The sequence below is a fragment of the Prionailurus bengalensis genome, chromosome D4 (assembly GCF_016509475.1).
Source record: "Prionailurus bengalensis isolate Pbe53 chromosome D4, Fcat_Pben_1.1_paternal_pri, whole genome shotgun sequence".
NCBI classification, from domain to species: Eukaryota; Metazoa; Chordata; class Mammalia; order Carnivora; family Felidae; genus Prionailurus; species Prionailurus bengalensis.
Genome location: NC_057359.1, coordinates 54909680 through 54934937, shown reverse-complemented (window position 1 = coordinate 54934937; position 25258 = coordinate 54909680). Strand labels below are relative to the sequence as shown.

Sequence of the window (25258 nt, the reverse complement as noted above, 5' to 3'; positions counted from 1 at the left end):
TGGTTATGTGGGATTCTGCCAAATTCTGTGGGCAAGACCTATATTATTCTACATTTAAAGAATAATACACAGACTTCTCAAAAAAGCTACAGTGTTCAAAGAAATGTGATTCCAAATTCCATAAAGATTAAAGAGAAACATCTTTGGCCTTTAACAGGATAGTGGCCATCCCTAACACTCCAAGCCTCCAAACTGTACAACCAGAAAAAAATGTCTGTGATAATAAAAAACCATCACTTTTCTAATAACCTTTCAAAATGAAACTGCCTTCTTTTTGCAAAGCAAGCAAATCACCAAAAAAAACCCCATTATTTCTTGCAAAAGCTAAGGAAAAAGAAAAAAAAAAAAGGAGTATTTCCAGCTTGGAGAAACATCTGTTGTAATTTAGAATACACAGAAGGGAATTAAACAAGTTAGACATTAAATTCATAGGAGCAGTTTGCTATTTACATATAAAGAAGAATCATGTGAGAAAATGTAGTCACAGTATAAACACATGCTTGGGAATGAGTCTTGGAACATTAGGATAGCCATTATTTCTAAGAATGTGGAGGATGGCTTTAGCCATAAATATCCCATTTTATCTCATAAAAAGTATACATACAGAGAGGGCTCTGAAGCAAAGGGGGCAAAATGTTACCAACTGTTAGTTCTGGGTGGTGGTGCATGCCAACGTCATTTTAACTTCTGTGTGTCTGAACTATTTCACAATTTCAAAATACCCTTTTAAAGAAAAGGATCCATGCAGCCATGGAAGAGTAAAATGAACATAATTATCTAAAACTTAACAAAGAACCCTCTCCTCATCTCTTTTTAAAAATCATCAACATACTGTTTCCTAGTGCACAGAGAAACCAAGATGGACGCCAGCATGTATTTCCTCCCATCACTGTGACTGCACAAGACCATGGAAGAGGGGGCAAGTTGTTACCTTGGTAATGGTGAGCACAATGTCAGTGGATGTCACCAGAGGGTGGGGATTTCCCATCAGCCTGTAGCCGATCACCTGGGGAAGCACCATACTGATTGGCTGACCCAGCATGACTGCCTCTGCTTCGATACCACCCACTCCTGCAAGGAAGGCAGGGCAGAAGAATGCTTTCAGCATGCCTTACTATATCCCTCAGGCATAATTCAACCCCATTACAATGTCTTCCTAGTGTAGATTTGGATACTGTAATGAGTAGTTATCTTTTTCTATTTCCCTCTACAGAATTTTTATAAGCACTTCTCAGAGTGTGGTCCCCAAAACAGCAGTATCACAATCCCTTTGGTTCTATACCAAGTGGAAAGTGGGGTTCCGGAGTCTCCATTTTTAACAAACAGCTCCAGTTCGTTCTTCCAAACATTATTATTGAGTACCTGTGAGGTGCTTTTCTAGGCACTGGAAATCCAACAGTAAATAAAGCAGACAAAAATGTCTCTCTGATATGTGTGGTCACACAAAGTCGTGCTACTGGGATGTTATAACAGGATCAGTGTGAATTAGGCTACACACTACAGAACAGCGTGTGTCGAAGAGGAACCTGCAACAATACTCACCCCAGCCCAGAACTCCCAAACCATCAATCATGGTAGTGTGCGAATCCGTGCCCACAAGGCTGTCTGGGTAATAATAGCCATCGTGATCAAATACCACTCTTGCCAAATACTCCAGATTCACCTGGTGGATGATTCCTGAGCCAGGGGGTATAATCCGCATGTTGCGAAAAGCCTGAGAACCCCACTAGGATGGACCGGAAAGAACGCAATGAATATCCGATGCACTTCCATGCAGCCCAGCTCCTTGGCACCTCCCCCTCGTACCCGCGTTTATAAACAACCAGCCAATGGAAGCAAACTCCGCCCATACCTTTAAAAATTCAAACCGTTCTCTATTTCTTTCAAATTCCAGGTCTTGATTCTTCTGTAAACTGTCTGCCCTGTCAGAGAGAAAAGCTGAATGTATACATTTTAAGGCTTAAAATATTACCGGTCAGACTTCTCAGTGATGAAACCAACTGGCAACTTCATCTGCAGCCTTGCTGGGCGATACCAATGCGTTTATTTACATGGGAAATGAGAGGTAATCAGAAAAAGCAAAAAGAGTAATTATTATTTGGTTCAATTGATCTCTATAATACCTTTAAACATGGTGAGTAACAAACATTAAGTGAATTCAAGTTATAGCTAGTCTAGTCACACAGCCTGACTTTTAGGAACAGTGTCTGGACATTTATGATGACAACAGCAGCTTAGAGATTTAAAGAACCTTGGTCTCTGTACTTCGTCCTGCCTGACCTTGTTATGACACTCTGAGCTGAGCCTGGTCCGGGCTGGCATTTTCATCTGTTTATGTTGGGAGACAGCAAAACAGCGATGCCAGGAGGCACAGGCCTTTATAAAATCAGTCTCCTAGCTCCCGGAGAGGTTTCTGAGGAGAATGGTGCCACCCAAGAGTATCTATAAAGCACAGATTATATGCTGGAGTTTACTCAAAGTCATTCAGTCCAATAGGAAAGACACAGGCAGAGCAGGGAATCAAGAAGCTCTTCCAGGATTTTTATAATCAAATTACATACGTCTTGAGTCAAAGTAGAACTACTCATAGTTACAACTTCACAGGTTTGGGCACAGAAGGCACTCATAAACTGTATATCATGGATTGAGTGAACCCAGGAAAGGGCGGTAAAATTAATAGCTAAGACCCAAGTCAGACTTCATTCATTAATAGTAAACACCTACTGACTTTACTAGGAAGCCACCACTCTTCTAAACTTATTAGTGATCCACAGAGCCTGTCCTTGCCACTCTTTGGGAATACAAGCATGCAACAGTGGCAAATGCACTGCCCACTTGGTGCCCAGAGCCTGGTGAGCAATACAGAGAAACAGCCAGGCAATTACGGGAGTGTGACCATCATGCCATGATACAGGAAGTACAGAGTGCCAGGGGAACACTCAGATAGGGTCACAAACTCAGACTGGGGGTCGGGAATGCCTTCGAGAGGAAAGTGACACCGATCCAGTCTGAAGGATGAAGAAGAGTCAGCCAGATAAAGACAGGTAGGTGCTCCTTGGGAAGAAAAGGGCTGCAAGCACTTAGCATTTACTCAGTTTACACATTTACACATTTACACACTCAGTTACGACACTGATTTCTTTCTCCTGATGTGAATATTCTCCAAGGTTAAGTGTCAGCTGCTTTAAGGGAATCAATTCCTGAGGGTGCCTTAGAGCAGGGGTCCACAAACTCCAAATCCAGCCCAATGTCTGTACAGGTTTTGCCCTGAAGCAAGCAATAATTTTTACATTTTTAAAGGTTGAAAACAAAAGGATATGTTAGCAGAGACAGTGTGTAGGCAGCAAAACCTAAAATATTTACTACTGGCCCTTTACAAAAAAAGGTGATCCCTGATGTACTGTATGAATGTCTGTGAGTGTGTGTATGCATGAGAGAAAAGCAGAAGGTAGAAAGAGAGAAAGGAGATGGTGATGTAAGGGAACGAGGCAGGACAAGTGTGCTACCCCTGGAAGGACAGAGCCTCTGGATCCTCTGGATCCTCTGGACCAGTACAGCTACTCCTTTAGGCACTCGTTTCCACCTTCTTACCAGTACACTGAGGGCTCCATCCCTCTGACTCCCACCTGTCTCTTCAGGTCCAGGTCCACATTTCCAATGTATCCCAGGCATCTATCTGCATCAGGAACACCTCAGGCACCACATACTCAACGGGTCACACCCTAACACATGAGCTTGCTTCCTGAACCTCATCCTCATCCCCGTCCCCATCTGTCTGTATCATCTAGCGACTGACTTCCCCTCCCGCCACTTAGTATCTACAACTATCCAAGCATTTACTCCAGAAAAGGCCTAACTGGCTCCTCTGTCAGTCTCTTCAACCTACCTTTATACCATCACCAGCATCCATTTTCTAAAACATAGATTATCATGACCCATCTTGAACCTGCCAATGGCTTCCCATTTCTCAGTAAAGTACAAATCTCTTCCCTAAATAAAACACAAAGTTCTTCAAGGGCGTCTGAGTGGCTCAGTTAGCTAAATGTCTGACTCTTGGTTTTGGCTCAGGTCATTATCTCACAGTTCGTGAGTTCGAGCCCTGCATCCGGCTCTGTGCCGACAGCCCGGAGCTGGCTTGGGATGCGCACTCTCTCTCTCTCTCTCTGTTTCCCTCCCTGGCTTGCTCTCTCTCTCAATAAATAAATAAACATTAAAAAGAAAATTAAAAAAAAATGAAGTTTTTCAGTGTAACCTCAAATTTCCTTGTTTAAAAAACTTTTATTTATTTGAAAGACTGAGAGAGAGCAGAGGAAGGGCAGAGAGAGAGAGAGAGAGAGAATCCCTAGCAGGCTCCACACTGTCAGCACAGGGCCCGATGCGGGGCTGGAACCCACTAACTGTGAGATCATGACTTGAGCCAAAATTAAGAGTAAGGACACTTAAATTACTGAGCCACCCAGCCACCTCTCAAACTTCCTTTATAAGCCCTCTCCTATCGCCTGGTTCAAACTTTAACTTCAGCCATGCTGAAGCCCTCATATTCTCCCAAACCTCACTTCCCTCATGCCTTTCCACCCTCTATTCTCTCCTGTATTCTCTCCGTGCCTTTTCCAGCTCTTCCCTCCCTGGTCCGCACCCTGGATCAAGTGATACTGCTGGCCGAACCCTCCAGACTCCCTGTGTGGCCCTGTGTCTGGTGCCCGTGGCTCTTCTACTCGGAGCACTTGTGGACATCCAGTCAGGGTTCCTCCCCTTCATGCCTCCAGCAGTGGAAGGACAACAGAGCCTCTCACAGCAGAAGCAGGGTTGGGAGGGGAACGTTCACCCCAGAGAATTCTGGGGCACCAGTGTGACGTAAATGACATATTCACAGGACAAGCAGAAGCCAGACATGCTCAGGCTCTTTTAAGATAGGTTAACTCTAGGTAAAAACCTATTTACTATTTAAAACAAAACTTTTTTTATTCTAACCTTGGCTCAATGAACAGTTCTAGTTACTGGGATGAATGAACAGACCTAGAATTTGAATTTGAACTCAGAAGTTCCCTGAATTCACCAATCTGCTGAGCTTTTAATAAAGTTTCTGAATATGACTAAAGAGGAAATTTCTCCCTAGTTATGTAATTTGAATTCAGATTTGGACGTATATCAAAGTTTCTATTACATTTAATGGTACTCCAGAAAGTCACAAACTTATTTACAGAGTTATTTATAGTTATTTACAGAGGAGAGAGCTTCCACACTCATGAAATCTGGTCAGAAGTTGTTTTGATATTCTTGTTGGGATTTTAAAAAGAAAAGGTTATTTTTGAGGTAACTTTGAATAATTATTGTAATTTTACAATAATGAGTTAGCTAGACCCTCCATTCCTAAAAATGGTGTGCAGCCAATTATTATTATTCAAGCAAGGCAAAGAGCTCAGAAATATTTAAACGAGAACCTTTATCATCCCAGCACCCTGCCACAGTTTTTTGAGTTCATTTCTGGAAATAGCTGGAAATAAGCCCACAGCACACAGTTCCACAGAAGTTGAGACATATCACATTTAATTCCTTACAAAAATGAGGGAAGAGCCTGGGAGGTCAAATTGCAAAACCAAACTCAAGCAATAAAAACAAAACACCACCAATGAAAATACTTCTAACAGAAATGTTCTCTTTAATTACAAAAAAGAAAAAAAAGTGTTTGCCAGATTTGGATATCAATTTAGATCAAAGTTCCCCCCTGGACTTTGCTGTTTTTATAATAATGTTTTCAGTACTACGGTATAAATGTAAAGGGTCCATAAAAAATTGAAATCAGAGTTGATGGGTCTCAAGGAAAAAAAAAATCACAGTGAACTTGGTGATGACTCAGATTCATTAACTGCTTAATAATAGCCAGGAGCTCTTTGAATTTTCAGTCAAAAGACTTCAGACATTAAAACAATTACAAATCTATCTCCACCAGTACTTTCCCCTTGCAGGCAGTGAAATAAAGGTAAATTATCAACATCAGTGAGAATCTTCAGGAAAGATAAAGTTGCCAATGATTTTGCGAGGCTACTTTTATAACTTCTGAAGTGGGGTGTTAGGAAATATCCTTACCCTCAAATAGAGTAACATTCTATCCATGTACTTCTTATTCTTCCCTTTGACACCAAACTATTAAATTGAGCTCATGTGATTCAAGGAGGGAAAAAAAAGAAAAGACAAATTGCCTAAGGATGAGTTTAGAGTCCAAAGGAAAGGGAACAGCTGCCGAATCTCCAGTCTGTTCCAAGAACCATCAATTCAGGGGACAAAGCCGATGTCTTTTTATCCTGAATTTCTCTGGCTTGGATATTGACATTAACTTGAGAATGACCAGCTACTACAGTTCCCTTGAGGCTGTATGGAACCCACTTAAGTCCCCAAGGAAGCAAATAAAGTTTTCTGTCTCTGAGTGGTTTGTTTCCTATCTTAAGTGACTTTTTAATTTAAAAACAATAGCTTCCGGGGCTCCTGGTGGCTCAGTTAGTTAAGTGTCCGACTTGAGCTCAGGTCGTGATCTCGTGGTTTGTGGGTTTGAACCCCACGTCGGGCTCTGTGCTGTCACCATGGAACCTGCTTTGGATCCTCTGTCTCTCTCTCTGCCCCTCCCCTGCTCGCGCTCTGCCTCTAAAAACAAAAATAATAAATAAACCAAACCAATAGCTTCTTATTGTGAAAATGAAGAACAGTTACAATCCCAGAGATAAATCATCTAGCAGTTTGGCATCTCTTTTTCCAATCTTTTAATCTCTGTATAGTTCTTCATCTAGCTGAAATCACGCTATACAAGCAATTTATATTTGGCTCATTGAGCTAAGACGTGAGCATGTTCCAAGTGTTATTAAACGCTTTATAATTATAACAGCAAATGTTACCTAATAATTTACTTCAAGGACATACCTTAATTTAATCATTCTCCTTTGTTGGACGTTTAGGATGCTTCTAGGTTTTCACTATTATAAATCATGCTTTAATGAACACTATGTAGTCATTAAGCTATTTCTGAATTTCAGGTATCTGTGAAGGATATGCTCAGAAGTGGAAATTCCAGGATGAAAGGTTTGGTGATTTCTAATAATCTTAATACACGCTGCCTTCATCATTTCTAATTCAGTGTGATCAGCAGCACATAAAAGTGTCTCCCTCATGACACCTTTATAATTAATAATGTTTATTTTCTAATCTTTACTGATAGGAGAAAATGGTATCTCAAGGATTTAATCTACTTTTTTATTACTTGTAAAGTTGAAAATGATTTATGTCGTGTTTACCATTTGTTTTTCCTTTTATTGTGAAACATCCACTTTCCTTTACCCATTTATCTGCTGGGTTTTACAATTTTTTAATGGATTATACACAAGGTTTATATATTAAAGATATTAGCCCTTTGTTGTATTTGTTGCAAATATTTTAAAGATATTTACCGTTAACTTTGAAGTCATTAAATCTATAGTTCCTTGTTCCTTTTTTGCTTCATTTACTGCTTTTAATTTAGAAAGATCTTTCTCATCAAGACATATACATACTTCTATTTCTTTTAAAGTTTTTGATGATTTAATTTAAAAAATATTAATGCTTTAATTCATAGGACCTGCTCTATCAAGTAACTAATTTTCCCAGCATTGAATGTGGTATAGTTCTTTCTTCTGCACTCATAGTTGATGATAACTTTATTTAGTTATTCTTCTAGGTTAAGATATCAGACTTTTAGCAGTACCTGGTTGCCCTGCTTGTATCCAAACCCTGGCTGTATAATCTTGCACTTACTTTTTTTTTTTTTTTTTTTTTTTTTAATGTTTATTTATTTTTGAGACAGAGAGAGACAGCGCATGAACAGGGGAGGGTCAGAGAGAGGGAGACACAGAATCCGAAACAGGCTCCAGGCTCTGAGCTGTCAGCACAGAGCCCGATGCGAGGCTCGAACTCACGGACCGCGAGATCACGACCTGAGCCGAAGTCGGCCGCTTAACCGACTGAGCCACCCAGGCACCCCTGCACTTACTTTTACAACAGATGGAGTGTACTTCCCACTCCTGAGTTAGGGATTGACTGTGTGTCTTGCTTTGATTAATATTACTGCAAATAGATAGCATTCTAACCTGCCAGCCCTAATCTAAGCCTCAAGAGATACTGTGGGTTCCCACTTGCCCTCTTGAGCCTCTGTGATCACCAGGAGCTTTCTCCTTCAGCCTGGGCCCCAAAAGAAGTGAATAGGAAAAAAACCACACATAATAACCCCCCACCACCCTAAAAAAATCTTCACTGGAAAATCTGTATTGAGTTTTTCTGAATACATCTTTTAAAGATTTTCTTCTTTTGTTTACTTACACACACAAAAAAGACTTGATCTCCAAGATTCTGCACAAAACAGAAAACCCAAGTATTCATCCTAATCTCTCACCTTCTGTTGAAATCAACCTGGATGGAGTGATCAATTACAAGATCAGCAGGACAAACAGGGTTTATTTTCTCTGGATCTCCTCCTAACTTTTTCACAGCATCGCGCATTGCCGCAAAGTCAACCACAGCTGGCACACCCCTAAGAAAAGAGAGAATTAAACAGAAAAAAAAACTGTTAAACAAGTGTACTTAGATTTTTCACCTTTTGCCTCCAGCGACAATACTGGCCACGAGACAGTCTCATCAGTGGGGCTAACAATAGATGCCTTAGAAAAGTGGAAGTTTCTAAACACGCTTCCTTGAGCAGAAATTGGTAGTAAGCACCATGACTGAGTGGTATCTCTACATGCAATTTTGCATTAAAGTTAACAACAAATATGGTCTAAATAGAGACCGTGGTAAAATGTGCACTTAACACTAGGGCTGTTACTGCCATGGCTGATTCCCATTCACGTGGGGGGTGGGTGACAAAGGCCTATAGAAGATACACGGATTTCACCTCCAACCTCCAACCAAATTTAAAGAAATGGATGTAATTCAGAGAAGAATGCTGTGAATCCTTCCTTTTTATTATTTTGAGTATAAAATTTGTCCTCTAGACTGTCCTTTGGTAAAGTAAAATTTCATCTCTATAAGGAATAAAATAACATCACTTAAAAATGGAAAGGCAAGATCTCAGAAAACAGGCCATGATGGGGAATAAAGACTCCCAGGAATAGCAGGATGTGAACTGAGGTTTAAGGGCAACAGGTCAGGCCTTGTGAACTACAAGTCTCCCCTCAGGACACAGCATATTGATATTCTAAGGACAGCTGTTTCAAACCTGGCTATCTGGGTAACAGGATGTGAGGGAGAGAAGATTCCAAGATAGCCCTACTCCATGCTATTTCTTCCACTTTTTGTTAGTATACTTAAGGTTAGGATCTCCAAAAACAATGACCTTTGCCACTGGAAGAAGTGGAGTGACTACACACCCCACTTGTCGGAGACAATCTCTAGCTGTCCAGGATAACAGACCTCTTTCGTTTTCAAAAGTGTCTGGATAATGGGTGATAAATTATACAGTCATAGCGCGCGCGCGTGTGTGTGTGTGTGTGTGTGTGTGTGTGTGTGTGATTCAAGCTTTCCTTAAAGGCTGGCAAGGGAGGCAGTGAACAGGGAAGTGAAGTGACATTAGGCTCACGTAAAGTCTTGCAGGATGACGCGGGCAGGCTTAAATGGCACTTCTATGTTCTTATGCTGCATGACATTCCAATTTAGGATATTTTCAATGTCATTTTTCTTCACCAAAAATTGATCACAGTTCCGAATGGCTGCCTCCAGGAGAACTCTGATAGAAAATGGTAAGCGTTCTAGAAAAAAAGAAAAAAGTATGACAAAATAAACACAAGTCATAAGACACATTATTATAAGAACTATTTTAAAGCCAGTCCCCATATAAACCTGATATGAAGCATCAGACTATTTTTCCAACAGGGAAAGAGGGTAAATTTAAATTGATTTCAACAGTTCGATATGTCAGAATACTGAATGGGTTGAAGAGACATTCAGTAATAGAAAAAGTTAATTCTTTCACAATAAATGATTGCCTTACCTTGGATTCCATTAATAGTTTCTGTTAAGTCATCATGAAAGAAGTTAGCCTAGATATTTACCATATTATGTGCTGGCAAGTAACACACACACACACACACACACACACACACACACAGAGTAATATTTCTTATGAAAACTAGTGTTCAAGAAATGAGAAAATAACTTCTTTACAACTAATGTAATTAAGACCAAAGTTTGGTCACATACACCTTTCAAAGGAAATATAAGCCCACATGCCATGCAGAATGGCTACTGGTAGTGGGTTCAAGGATAACAACAGTTCAGAAGAAAAACTATTTTGTTTATTTATAAAAGAAATGTTCATTCCTGATCTATGAAAACTATTCACCAATATTATTTGGAAAAGACAAGAGTGCAAAGGTAGAAAAGCAGAGGATTTGGGATAAAAAAGACATGTTTTTGTCCTCTGCTCTTACCCACATTGTTGTTTCTTGATCATGTCATTGACCCTCTCTGGGTCTCAGCTTCCTCAGGACTTCTAACATTTTATAAACATGACCTCAAGGGGTTGTTATGCAGACTAAATGATGTAATATATACGTATAAACCCTCTATATACTATAAAGTGTTATATAAATGTCACATGTATATAATAATTACTAACATAAAAATGAGCAACGTAAGAAAAGGTGTGTGAGTTTGTGTGCTTAATTCAAGACCATTCAGCCATTTCTGCCACTCCCTCTTTCAAATCTCCTAAAGGCTAATTAATTACATAGCTTAATTACTATGCAAACGAGACTCAAACTGCTGTGAGAACAATTAACATCATAGAGCCATGCACCTACCATATCTTGGATCCTTCAGTTTATTCAAATTGAAGAATTTCTTTCCTGGTTGTGCAGGATCTAAAGGCTCAACAAGGTGTGCAAATGGGTTGCTCATGATTCCTGATGGCCACGTGTCCCTGAAAAGAAAAGGGAACATTTAATTTCTAACTGTCAAAACTGGACCTCATTTATTTTGACAATCACGGTAGATATTCACTTCAAGACATCACTTATCTTTTCACAGGAGGAAGGCAGTACATAAACGACTACAAGAATTATATTCTTAGCAAATTAAATGGGCTTCTGTGAAGGTATCACGAAAGCTAGCATTCACCTCTTGAGAGACCATAAAATCCCACACTTTTGTCTTATGTCTACAACTTTCCAACATTCTTCCACCAATAAGATATACCGTGTCTTATGGTAAATCCTGAGGATACAAACCGGCCCTTTGAGCTGGACTCATGTCTTGCCTGACAGGAGGTAAAAGGTCATAGAAGAGGACATGGAATTGTATAAAACTTGAACTTTGGAAGTGGGGGCTTGAAAGCACTATTTCCTGTTGTAACAGTCTCTGCAGCATTTGAAAGAAACATGGTAGTTTGAAGTCTTCCTGATTCACTTTGCACAAGGTGGCAACAAAGTGTTCACATCAAGGAATCTCTGTTACTGCAGTGGGGCGTAAAGGCCTAAACTTACTTCCCAAGTGAGTGTGGAGGAGACCCTCTACCCCAGCTCCAGGCAGGATTATAAGCAGTGAACCAGGGAAGTAATTGTTCCTGGCCTCCACCACACAGATAAATAGCAATTTCAAATAACATAAATGTACGACTCAGAGAAAAACACAGTAGGAATAGCAAGTAGAGAAGGAATGAGAAAATTTGCTTTCTAGTCCTACCCCTGGGGCAAAAATCCTTCAACCAATCCATTTCCCAATTTTGAGATAAGAATAGTAATGTTCCGGGGCACCTGGGTGGCTCAGTCGGTTCAGCGTCTGACCTTGGCTCAGATCATGATGTCATGGTTTATGAGTTCGAGCCCTGGTTTGGGGTCTCTGCTGTTGGAGCAGAGCCTGCTTTGGATCCTCTGCCTCCCTCTCTCTGTTCCTCCCTGGCTTTCTCTCTCTCTCTCTCTCTCTCTCTCTCTGCCCTTCCCCCTGCTCATTCTCCCTCTCTCTCTCAAAAATAAATACAAACATTAAAAATAAAAAAGAATAGTAACATTTCTGAGGCGTGTAGAGATCACTTAAAACTAAAATCTTAAAAAAAACAAAACAAAACACAAGAATACTAACATTTCCCCAATTAATTCAGGGGTTTTATGAATACTTAAATATTCAACATATTTGAGGATGACTAATATGGAATGATCAACATATTACTGTAAAATGAAAAAACAATATGTGCAAACTCTGGACATATGGGTTCAGTTCATACCACCACAATAAGACAAGTATTGCAATAATGTGGGTCAAAAGAATGTTTTGGTTTCCCAATGCATATAAAAGTTATGTTTACACTATACATTAATCTATTTAAAAACACTGTATATACTTTAATTAAGAAACACTTTATTGCTGGGGCAGGAGGGTGGCTCAGTCAGTTAAGCATCCAAATTTAGCTCAAGTCACGATCTTGCAGTTTATGAGTTCAAGCCCCACGTCGGGCTCTGTGCTGACAGCTCAGTCTGGAGCCTGTTTCAGATTCTGTGTCTCCCTCTCGTACTCTGTCTCTCTCTCTCTCTCTCAAAAATAAACATTAAAAAATTTTTTTAAATAAAAAATACTTTATTGCTAAAAAATGCTAACCATCATCTGAGCTTTCAGGGAGTCATAATCACTGATTGTAGACAACTATACCAAATCTAATGATAATGAGTAAGTTTGCTATATTGTGAAAATTGTCAAAATGTGACACAGAGACAGGAAGTGAAGAAATGCTGCTGGGAAAATGATACCAACAGACTTGCTCAAAGCGGGGTTGCTACAAACCTTCCATCTATAAAAAATGCAGTATCTGCAAAGCACAATAAAATGTGGTGTATCTGTAACAGGAAATGACCGTTTGGGAGGATAAAAAGTTACAAGTGGTTCTTGTCTCCCTAGACAGGCCCATAGCTTCATGAAAACACCAAAGCGACTGGCTCCTTTAAGAAGGGCAGGGGCCTCGACGTCAAGATTAGGAGTAAAACTCAGTTTCCACTACACATCCTTTCATTTTGTTTGTGTTTTTAGCCACGTACCCATGTTGTGTTTTTACCCATATAACTTTTTGAAAACTGAGTTTAAAAGAAATAGATATTTGTGTATATCCTCTGTCTAAAGTCCAGGGCTAGGGAATTCTGGGGAGAGGCAGTGGACTGAGAAGCAGCCCCTGCCTTCCTGCAGTTAGCAGTGCTGGAGGCCACAGGACAAGCCAGACACCAGTCAGGAGCACTAGAGAATGCAGAGGACAGAGTGAGGTTGTCTGCCAGCATCTCTGTGCCGGCAATGACTTCTTTCCCCGAGTTCCACCTGGTTTTGCAGGGGCTGCCATTTTGTCAGGGAGAGGGAAAGCTATCTGCCCTAATCTGGGCCAATCCACTTCCTTCTCTGGGAATTTTGGAACCAAAACTAAAGAAAGCCCAGCAAGGGAAACTGTGTTTATAAAAGCATATGCCCCTAGACCATCTGAGTTAGAACTACCCAGGGATAGCTCTGGTTAAAAATACAGACAGATTCCTAAGTCTCACCCCTAAGCTACTGAATCAGAATTGATGGGGAAGGTGGGAGGAGGGAGCAGGCCTGGGTGGAATGTGCCGTCTAAGGGGGGCAGTGGCCATTTGGCTCCAGCCTAGAGCTGATGCAGGAATGCCCAGCCCACTGTTGACAGATCATCCAATTTTTCAAGCAAGTCTGGCAGTCGGGATTTCTACGTGAACTCTCTTGATTTAGAAATGTTGGTAACTAAATGTTTCTAAAATACCGTGTGAGTCTGTAGCATGACGGCTAAACCGAACACGCCTGTGGGCTCTATGTGACCACTGGACTGCCAGCCCGTGACACGTGTCCCAGCCCCACCTGGCAGATGTCTCAGACTGGAGAAGGGCAGGGTAATCAGAGAGAGAAAACTCAGGTAGGCAACTACAGAGAGAAAGGAGGCGAGAGGTAACCTGCGTGGGGAACTGGATGGCGGCAGCTGATGTGGAAAAGTGGTGGATGGAAAGAAGAGGCAAAAGCTAGAGAAAACAGCCACGGAGAGAATCACCGAATCATGGGGCAGAAGAAATACAACTGAACCCTAAGTGTGGAAGCCTGGAGGATCTTAGGACTGCTTTGGGAAGGAACACTGTGGCTTTGAAGACAGAGTACATTTCTTTATCTTTATTTATTTATTTTAAGACAGAGAAAGCATGAATGGGGGAGGGGCAGGCAAGAGAGAGAGAGAGAGAGAGAGAGAGAGAGAGAGAGAATCCCTAGTAGCCTCTGCACTGTCAGCACAGAGCCCAATGAACCATGAGATGACGACCTGAGGCAAAGTTGGATGCTTAATCAACTGGGACACCCATGTGCCCCAGAGGACAGAGCACATTTCTTAAAGTGCTACACAGATGTGAGATACTCATTGTTCATCCCCACTAAATGAGGAGCCAGTCAGGAGGGAAAAAAACACCTATAAATATACTGTTTAGTAAGAAATACGTTGGCTTGTCTATATAAGTTTACAAATTGGTGGGCTCAGAAAACAAGACTAATAATTCCACTGATTGGAATTTTGAGGCTGTAAATTGAAAAAGGCAGTAATAATCCTATTCTCCCTTTGATTTGTTACCGATTCCATTGCCCCTAGATGTAACTTTTCTACCCCACAGAGTAGCAACTGCAACAGTGAAACTGCTGTTTGGCCTGCCTGGGAAATGGGTCAGGAAAAGAGCCTCTCCACAGAGGCTGTGGGACATTTGAGAATCTCTGCAGCCAGAGGAAGTGGTGGGAGGCCCTTGCAGAATGGGGCAGGGTGAGTCATTCACATCTTTAAAATGCCTTGAGTCTTTGACTCTTCCCTATCTCTGTGTCAAACCCTAATGGGGACAGGTGCCTCAAGTTTGCCAAAAGTCTACGATTAAACCAACTGCTAAGTTGTACCCATTTGCCATGACGCAGTGGATGAAATGTGTCAATTTACTTCCCTATAGCTTACGAATGCCCCGTAACTCTAGCAGAACTCTGAAAACCTTACACAATTTCTGCTGTTCCCACCACCCTATGAAGCCTACCAGTATTTCAGGACAGATATGGTGACCGACAGAGCTCTTAGGGAAAATGGCTTGTGTAAAAAGTGCTCTACCGTCCGCCTCCCCTTTTCCTTAAAAACTAGAAAATTGTCAGGGTGCCTGGGTGGCTCGGTCGATTAAGCGTCTGACTTCGGCTCAGGTCATGATCAAGTGAGTTTAAGCCCCGTGTCGGGCTCTCTGCTGTCAGCACAGGGCCAGCTTTGGGTCCTCTGTCTCCCTCTTTCTCTGTCACTCCCTAACTTGTGCGCATGCAAAAACCAACTAGACAATTGTCTAATTTCACTAATCAATGAACCAATTTCTACTTGCAGAAGCTAAAAGAGAAAGAAATCAGTCACCAGTTACTAAGTACCAACACATAAGTACACGGGTACCGGTACATAAATACACCCAACACTTTATACCATCTTCTCTAATTTTGGCAACACCTCTGTAAGCTAAAGCATATCATTATTTCCATTTTACAGCCGAGGAAACTGCAGCTCAGAGAGATACAAAAATTTGCCTAAGGACATACACCTAGTTAGAGGCAGAGCCAGGTTTGAAGTCCTGGCTCTTCCCACCCCACCCTCAAGCGACTTCCTCCACCCCAGGTGCAGCAACTTCGGTTCTGAAGGTGGTGCTGTGTAGAGGTCACAGACCAACCCCAAAGCTAAAACAAACAGACAAACTAACAAAAAAAACCCCAAAAAAACAAAACAGGAGAGATTCATGGGCCTGAGAAACCCTCCTGCTGAGACTCAGTTTGGAATACTGGAGTTGCTTTCCTTCTTTCCGGGGTCACCCAGCACGTTAGTCTGAGCTGGGCATTGTCACATGCCCCTTGCCACTTTTACTAAGTCACAGGTCAGTGACAAGCAATAGCAACAACCTAAAACTGGTTTTGCTTCTGGGAAACTGTCCTTTCAAAAAGCTGGAGGGCTCTGGAAATCCCTTCCAGGTTTCACTCATGCTATTACTCCTGTCTTAAAATCACTTTATAGGAGCTCCCAATGCTTTAGCAGTCCCAAGAGAAAGCCAAAAACAACCGTGTTCCAAGGAGGGTAGAAGGGAAAGACCTTTGGCTTGGGAACAGTCCAGATCCAAAGTAGAATCTAGGCATCATAAATGCCTCCTAGGTCTGCCTTCCCCTGGCCAGACTCCTATCCCATCCTCAAACCTCAAGTATTACTGCAAATCCTGCAGACTCCCAGAGGTCTGGGTTTCATCTAGAAACCCCACCAGCTGGCCAGGGAGCGCTGCCTACTTCTCACATGCACAGGAAGCACAGACCCCCACCATTTCAACTCCCTTCTTTTCTTATCTGCCATCCTCCCTTCCCTCTGTTTTGTTCCTGCCTTTTTTCTGTTTCACCTAATCCCCATTCAATACTAATAAAACGGAGGAGTGAACAGAGAGAGTTGTTGTGGATGTTTTGGGGAGCGGGTGGAGTGTTATCCTAGTTTTTTTTCTTTTTGGAAGGGTGAGGGTTAGTGTCATGGAAATAAGCGTGGGTGCTACCTTTTCTGCTCCACAGAGTAAGACAGTATTGCATAGAGGAAAAGAGAAAACAAATTAAAAAGAAGAAGAAAAAGAAAGTTAAGAAAGGGAAATGATATCTTTTAAGCAGTGATGTTAGAGCTCATTCAGAACTTGTGCTTTATGAACCTTGTGTTCAGGACCGTAGGACTGCTGAACATTGGCCCCGGCCTGTGAATTAAGTAGGACGCATGAACAGTTCTTATACAAAAGGAATTTAAAGACAGACACTTGCACTGTACTTGAAACACTTCTCTACACTTAGCTCACACTCTTAAAATGAAGAGAATTATTCAGTTGAGAAACAGTGTGTTTCAAAGCTAACCCATCCTGAAATACCAGCTGGGTGACTTGTACATTGTCATGATCCCCTCAGGTACATCTTGTGCCGGGACAGGAGAGGTTGGGGAAAGAGTACTGAACACCAGATTTTTAAAGCAAATTACTAAAAACACTAAACATTAGGCATAGGCAGACAGATCTAATTTAACAAATGAACCATGCTCTTGGCAAAATAGGTGCAGGCAGTTCAGAGCTGGGGTTCCTCCCCAACCACAGTCTGGCTGCCAACCAACCTTTGGTCTCAATTTTGGACACCTGCAGGGAACTCAGAGAGGCACCACCTTTTTGTGCATATGTGGCATGGCATTAACCCGTCCCCCACCATGCCCTTGGGACACCTGGCCCTAGATGCTATGCAGGTGATGAGACAGAATCAGAGAATGTTGAGCCTTCTGGAGAGAACTTAGAGATGCCATAGCATTTTCCTGACCAGGAGACAGAGGTCCCCAGAAGCAAAGTGGGATCACTAGATTTATGAGTGGTAGACCGAGGAAGAAGATACAGCTGATTTTCTCTCCAATGAAACGCAAATTTCTGGCAGGGATAAAAAGTATGCGCAAAATCCTCCAAAAGTAAAGTTTAAAAAAGTACCACTTAGGCATATCACAGTCTTCTGCACTTTTGTGAGTTAGTTCTCTAATCACTGACTGAGCCTTCCATGTGGTGCAAAATACCAGAGAACTGACTGGCAGCTGAACTTTGGGAAAACAACTTAGAGTTAAGTTTTTCATAATCTACCCTGGGTAACTAGTTTTTTTTCTGAGAGAGGCAGACAAGTAAGGGCAAATAAATTTTATTGATATAAATATCAAACATACAATTCCTTACTCAGATTCAACATAAGAAATGTGAGCAAAGACTCACATTAACAGAAATGAAATAGAAGAAGTTGAATTATATATATATGAGAATCTAATTTAAAAACTTTAAGACTATTAGTATATATTCATTCATACACACACATACCATCATATATAGAAATGAATAGAAAAAGATCTAAAATAAAGTCAACATTGATTATCCTTAAGTAGATAAATGTTTCTTAAGTAGAAACTATCTTTTAAAAGGAAGCTAGAACACTTCATAAAGTTCCTGAAACCACAACATACGGTTCTTTCTTTCATAATGTCTGATGAGGATTTATTTATTTATTTATTTTTATTTTTTATTTTTTATTTTTTTTTTTTTATGAAATTTATTGACAAATTGGTTTCCATACAACACCCAGTGCTCATCCCAAAAGGTGACCTCCTCAATACCCATCACCCACCCTCTCCTCCCTCCCACCCCCCATCAACCCTCAGTTTGTTCTCAGTTTTTAAGTCTCTTATGCTTTGGCTCTCTCCCATTCTAACCTCTTTTTTTTTTTTTTTCCTTCCCCTCCCCCATGGGTTCCTGTGAAGTTTCTCAGGATCCACATAAGAGTGAAACCATATGGTATCTGTCTTTCTCTGTATGGCTTATTTCACTTAGCATCACACTCTCCAGTTCCATCCACGTTGCTACAAAAGGCCATATTTCATTTTGTCTCATTGCCACGTAATATTCCATTGTGTATATAAACCACAATTTCTTTATCCATTCATCAGTTGATGGACATTTAGGCTCTTTCCATAATTTGGCTATTGTTGAGAGTGCTGCTATGAACATTGGGGTACAAGTGGCCCTATGCATCAGTGCTCCTGTATCCCTTGGATAAATTCCTAGCAGTGCTATTGCTGGGTCATAGGGTAGGTCTATTTTTAATTTTCTGAGGAACCTCCACACTGCTTTCCAGAGCGGCTGCACCAATTTGCATTCCCACCAACAGTGCAAGAGGGTTCCCGTTTCTCCACATCCTCGCCAGCATCTATAGTCTCCTGATTTGTTCATTTTGGCCACTCTGACTGGCGTGAGGTGATACCTGAGTGTGGTTTTGATTTGTATTTCCCTGATAAGGAGCGACGCTGAACATCTTTTCATGTGCCTGTTGGCCATCCGGATGTCTTCTTTAGAGAAGTGTCTATTCATGTTTTCTGCCCATTTCTTCACTGGGTTATTTGTTTTTCGGGTGTGGAGTTTGGTGAGCTCTTTATAGATTTTGGATACTAGCCCTTTGTCCGATATGTCATTTGCGAATATCTTTTCCCATTCCGTTGGTTGCCTTTTAGTTTTGTTGGTTGTTTCCTTTGCTCTGCAGAAGCTTTTTCTCTTCATAAGGTCCCAGTAATTCACTTTTGCTTTTAATTCCCTTGCCTTTGGGGATGTGTCGAGTAAGAGATTGCTACGGCTGAGGTCAGAGAGGTCTTTTCCTGCTTTCTCCTCTAAGGTTTTGATGGTTTCCTGTCTCACATTCAGGTCCTTTATCCATTTTGAGTTTATTTTTGTGAATGGTGTGAGAAAGTGGTCTAGTTTCAACCTTCTGCATGTTGCTGTCCAGTTCTCCCAGCACCATTTGTTAAAGAGGCTGTCTTTTTTCCATTGGATGTTCTTTCCTGCTTTGTCAAAGATGAGTTGGCCATACGTTTGTGGGTCTAGTTCTGGGGTTTCTATTCTATTCCATTGGTCTATGTGTCTGTTTTTGTGCCATGATGAGGATTTATTTGAAAGTAAATTTGTGACTATTACTCTTTAGATAAACCCAAAACTGCGTCCTTGTTGTCGAACAATGCAGTGAAACGGTTCACTAAAGAACTTGTAAATGGTTCACATTTAACATCAGACAGATCAGTTGCATATGTCATACAGGTCACAAGTGTCAATCCAAGCTGGACCCCTTCCTTCTCACCACCCTCCTCAGCCCTCCTCCAGCTCCCCCTTCTCCCCATCACCCTACTGTCCTGCAATCCCAGCAGGAGACCAAACTTGCTGCAGAACCATATCTTCTAGGCTGGTGAGAACTTCAAAAATATTACACTAAGTAAAAGATGATCATTGCAGAAATATTACAAAGTGCAGGTAAACAAAAAGAAGAAAATAAAAGTCACCTGTAATACCATGCATGGTTTGGAGTTTCATCTAACATGACTTTTAAAGGTATTTGGATTTTGGGACACCTGGGTGGCTCAGTCAGTTGAGCGTCCGAGTTTGCCTCAGGTCACCATCTCATGGTTTGTGAGTTCCAGCCCCATGATGGGCTCTGTGCTGACAGCTCAGAGCCTGGAACCTCCTTCAGATTCTGTGTATCCCTCTCTCTCTGCCCCTCCCCCACTCACACTCTCTCTCTCAAAATAAACATTAAAAAATATTGGAAAAAAAAGAAATAAATGTATTTAGATTTCTTTACAAAATGGATTAGACCTCACAGTGTTTTGCAAATTGCCTTTTCTCACTCAGCAATACATCTTTATCGGGCTATCGGGTGATATTTTATATCATTTTTAATTACACCATAAAAATCTATCATTTAGATATACAACAATTTACTTAAATCTCCCATTAGTAAAATACTTAGTTTCCAGGTATTAACAGACAAACAATGCTGCAACCTTTGTACACACTTCTTTGAGTAGGTCCTCAATCCATTTCCTTAATATAAATTCCTAGCTTCTGGTCCCTAGAAGTAGGACAGCTGAGTGAAAGGATTTGCATGTCTCCATTGTGTTAAACATCACCACGTGGCCTGGGAAAGGCCGTGCCAATTTATGACCCTTCTCTGAGGCAGTGAATGGAGGTGCCTCAACTAGGCAACATAATTCTTCGCCAAATGGAAAGATTAAAAGCTAGTCTTGGGCTTATCTTTAATTGCCAGTGAAGGTGGACACTTTTTCATCTGTCTTTTTGACATCTGAATTTCTTCTTTTGTAAACTGTCAGTCTGCCAGACACAGACCAAACCGAGTGATACCCAGATGGCCTTTGGTGACCAAATGTTCTCCTTGGAGGAGGACTTCACCGAGCTCTTGTGTGGATGAGACTTGGCTCCGGGACCCCTAAAATCTTTGGGCAGCTCTAAGGTCTGATGTACAGTCTGACCCCATGCCGAGGTGCATCCTGAACCTAGCTGGTTATAGCAAGGTAAGAGGCCCCATTAGCTTAAATCATGGGCAAAACCCCATTTGGTTCAGTGAGCTTTGCTCTCTGTTACCCAGACTGAACTTCCAAAGCCCAGGCAGCAATCTTGCAAGTGGGTTTTAGGACACTGAACACAGAGCACGGGCAGCACACTGCTGACCCATCACTCTTGCCAGAGGAACATCTCGGACCATACACCCTGCAGAACACCACACCGTGATGCTTATTCGGCACAGCCAGATTTGCAGAAATGCGCGGAAAGGTCGACTGACTTTAGCTAAATCCCAGTGATCAGATCCAGTAAGATTCACCTCTTCAAGTCACTTTCCAGACTTTGGAGTATACAAATCCAAGATTTAGCTGCTTCTGTTATCAGAGTTGAATCTTTTTAGGTGGTTTTAGGATAGGGAAAGAGGGGCAGTATGAACGGGCCCCACAATCAACCAGCAGGGGAGAGGAGTGAGCCTGAGCAGCGGGACTCCTGCCAGTAATGGGGTGGGGAGGACAGAGGTTTTGTTTAGTTCTCGAGGGTGGGGAGTGTGCCTATCAGTTTCCAGGAGAGCTTGTATAGTTTCAAAGAATTTCCAAGAGATTAGTGGAGAGTGATGGATAAAGTACAGGCAACACACGCTCCACATTATTTAGGATATCTAAAGGCACACAGGGGTGGGCTTTTAAAATCCATCCAGACAACAGAAAGAGGTTTCTTCTGTATTTCATGTGGTTTTCCCATCTCTCCCCTCCTCACATTTTCCTAAATACACCCATTCTGAATTTTCACGGGTCCCAACTCTAAAGTCAAAGTCAAGTCACTGCATCTCTAGAGTTCATTTCAGTTCACTATAAGGATTAGCAATGCTTCATTTATTTTCTGTTTAAAGAAAAATTAATTGGTCCCACTCCCAAACTGACTGTTGTGTATCTAAATATCATGCTACTTATAAACAACTTTTTGTCAAAAGCGAGATTCCAAGGATGTCTATGTAAGCATAAATAAGACTGAGGTCAGAACCACCCAGGCCAGCAAACCACCATGGCTTGTCAAGTGGATTTTTTCACAAAGTAGAGAACGAGAAAGATTAGCTCTTTGCTTTCTTTGATGTAACTACATCTGGACAACTGGAATAACTAAATATCTCCGGATTTTCCCAGAGACCAGGTCACCTAAAAAAACAAAAACAAAAACTACCCACAGAAATCTCTTAAATGGGGTACTTGGAAAGAATTTTGAATAAGAAGCCCTAAGAGCAACGATCTATTTTGGGACAGAATGTAAACAAAGAAAGAGGTAGTGCAGAAGGAGGGTCTTGCAGAAAGGAACTGTCGTGCAACAGTATAACCAAATCCATCAACCCATTTTTCTTGAGCAATAATTATATGCGACGTGCACCCTTGTCTGTAAACATGAATAAGACTGCTTCTGTATCAGAAAGTTTTGCCATCACACAATTTGCTTGTCTTTTTTATTTTTATTTCCTTATTAAATTAAAATTTTTTTTCAATGTTTATTTTTTGAGAGAGAGAGAGAGAGATAGAGAGAGACAGAGTGCTAGTGGGGAGGGACAGAGAAAGAGGGAGACACAGAATCCAAAGCAGGCTCCAGGCTCCGAGCTGTCAGCACAGGGCCCGACGTGGGTTTTGAACTCACGAACTGCAGATCATGACTTGAGCCGAAGTTAGATACTCGACTGACTGAACCACCCAGGTGCCCCTGTTTTTGCCAAATTTTTAAATAATCAGTCTATTTTCACTTATTCTTCCATCTCATCCTGGACAACTGCCCAGAAGGCTCCACATATATTCCTAGATTTTTAAAAAGAGCTGTCACAGTTTTGAAATGATTGCGTTCCATTTTGAATGAGCCATATAACCTTTCTGTGCCTCAGTTTCCTAACCTGTAACATAAGTTTAGTTGATGATCCTAAAAAGTCCCTTCTGAGTAAAAAAAATTCTATGCTTCATTATTCATGTATTCAACACACATTTATATTAACCATCTAATATGTGCCAGGAACTGTTTTAGGCACTGGGGATACACCCAGTAAAAAACTGACAAAGGCCCTGCCTGTGTGGTGCTTCCATGAGGAGGGAGACAGAATACACAGCTAAATGATATACAAACAGAATGTCAGATGGTGACCAGCTCTGTGGATAGGCAGGACAAGGGCAGTAGGGAGTGTTGGGCCGTGAAGCATACTGAGAGATCAAAGGAGGTCTCATTCATATGGAGCCACTTGAGCGGAGCCTTGAAGGAAGTGAGGGGACAAGCTATGTACAACTGGAGCAGGGGTGAGACCATGTGCAAAGGCCCTGAGGGGGGTCTGAGGAAGGCAAGGAGGCCAGGGCAAGGTGAATGAGGGCAGAAAAGGAGACAAGGTGGGGAGGCAGCAGACTTGGCCACTGTAGGGACCGTGTCTGAAGACAAACTACAAAGTACTGTCCTAGCTTTCTTTACACTTGGTTTAAATTAACTGTAGATTCCCAACACTGGAATTTGTTAAAGTCTGATATGAAATTAAGTCATAATGTGAAAATACTAGATTACATTTAAAAAGTAGCTAACTTCCTGAAATCTAACCCTTCTGTTTCCTTGAACTTCATTATTAAGTAACACTGGAAATTTTTAGGATGTATCATTAAGATGATCATGACTCACTCAGCAGACATACACAGCCACTGCCGAAGGCAACAGACAGGATTTGGGGGACAGGGGCCATGGCCACTGCATTGTCTGAGGGAATAGCCCCCGCGCCTTGTCAAGACTCCCAGTTCTAGGCTTGCTGGTGAAGACAGCACAACATCATATTTAATTCCCAAAGGAGGAAGGCTTACCTGACACATTCTTTAAGTTCATTTTAAATTAACTGCAGTAGCACAAACTCAAAAGAACAGAAATAGTTTTAATTTTTGATATCACTGTGGTCTAATAGAAGCAGTTTCACAAAAGGGCTTGTCAACTTCAGAATTTATACTTCCAGGAAAGTCATCGTGGGGTCATAAAACATTTGGTCAGAAAGGAAGAAGCAGGGCAGGGCCCCCCAGGCGTCCTGACCCAGCCCTCTGCTCCTGATCTCATCCTCTCCTCATAAAGGTCAGTCTTCAGCCTCTTCTTGGAATGTGGGTCTCCTACCCTGCAGTAACCCACAGTTATCAGTGGGGCTTCAAAAATGACACCTGCAGACACCCCAAAAGTGACATTTTGCAGAACCAAGTCCTATAGCATCTAACTTACAAAAAATTTTTTTTAAGGTTTATTTATTTTTGAGAGAAAGAGAGAGAGAGAGGACGAGCGAATGAGCATGAGTGAGGGAGGAGCAGAGAGAGAAAGGCAGACACAGAATCCGAAGCAGGCTCCAGGCTCTGAGTTGTCAGCACAGAGCCGGACTTGGGGCTCAAACCATGAGATCATGACCTGAGCCTAAGTCGGACGCTTAACTGACTGAGCCACCCAGGCGACCCCCTATTGCATCTAACTTTTGAGGTGAGAGGGGCGGGGTAGGGGCAGACCACTGTTTTTAAAAGCATTATGGGGCAGGCCTAGTTGATATCCATTCTTTAAGAAAAGCTGCATGATTTCCTCAAGCTTCTGAACAAATTGTATAGATGTTTGGTAATGAACTTTTCTAACTCAAATTTTAGGAACTAGAAAGAAAGAGTGTCGCTACAAGAGGCAGGGTGTCAGGCTGCCAGGGTCTCAGAGGGCAGCATTTATCTCCATGAATTTCCCAAGTTTCTGAGGTCATCAACCCTCACTCACCTCAGAACTGGACTTAAGAATGATGACTCATGCTAACAGAGTTCTCAGAAGCTTGAGGTATAAACCCATATATTTATTGATTTTCCAAAAGCAAGACAACTGCCAGGACGACCCGATGCTCCTGTTTTCTGACCATCACATTCTTTCCCCAGAGCAGTTGAGTGATGTGGTTCAGAGCTGGAAACTGAAGCTAAATATCAGGCATATTGAAAGGGGGAGCTGGAACTCAAAATCAAGTCCATCACACTCTAAAGCCTACCTCTTAAGCAGCTAAGCCTTCACCCTATCTCAGTGGCCCAGCCAGTGGCATGGCATCTATATGCAAATGCCATTTCATGGCATCAAAGACATAACAAGTAATAAAATAGCATTAGACATATTTGGCACCTGGGCCTCTCTGGATTGTCTAAGAGACAGGATGTAAATTCATTCATACATTTGACATTTAAAAAAAATTTTTTTTTAACGTTTATTTATTTTTGAGACAGAGAGAGACACAGCATCAACGGGGGAGGGGCAGAAAGAAAGGGAGACACAGAATCGGAAGCAGGCTCCAGGCTCTGAGCCATCAGCCCAGAGCC

At 41.7% G+C, this 25258-nt stretch overlaps 1 protein-coding gene across 2 annotated transcripts in view; it reads right to left on the bottom strand.

The window, feature by feature from the left end:
• ACO1 (aconitase 1) overlaps window positions 1–25258 on the bottom strand; it is a 67511-nt gene that overhangs the window by 29286 nt on the left and 12967 nt on the right. Inside the window, exons 2-8 of one of the 2 annotated variants that reach the window (XM_043565845.1) lie at window positions 13530–13536; window positions 10818–10936; window positions 9596–9764; window positions 8414–8551; window positions 1853–1922; window positions 1543–1726; window positions 932–1071 (exon numbers count right to left, since the gene is read on the bottom strand). In XM_043565845.1, coding sequence (XP_043421780.1) covers window positions 932–1071; window positions 1543–1726; window positions 1853–1922; window positions 8414–8551; window positions 9596–9764; window positions 10818–10914 — 798 coding nt within the window. In that variant the 5' untranslated portion in view covers window positions 10915–10936; window positions 13530–13536. The remainder of the gene's footprint in view (window positions 1–931; window positions 1072–1542; window positions 1727–1852; window positions 1923–8413; window positions 8552–9595; window positions 9765–10817; window positions 10937–13529; window positions 13537–25258) is intronic. The other variant, XM_043565844.1, reaches the window with a different exon arrangement.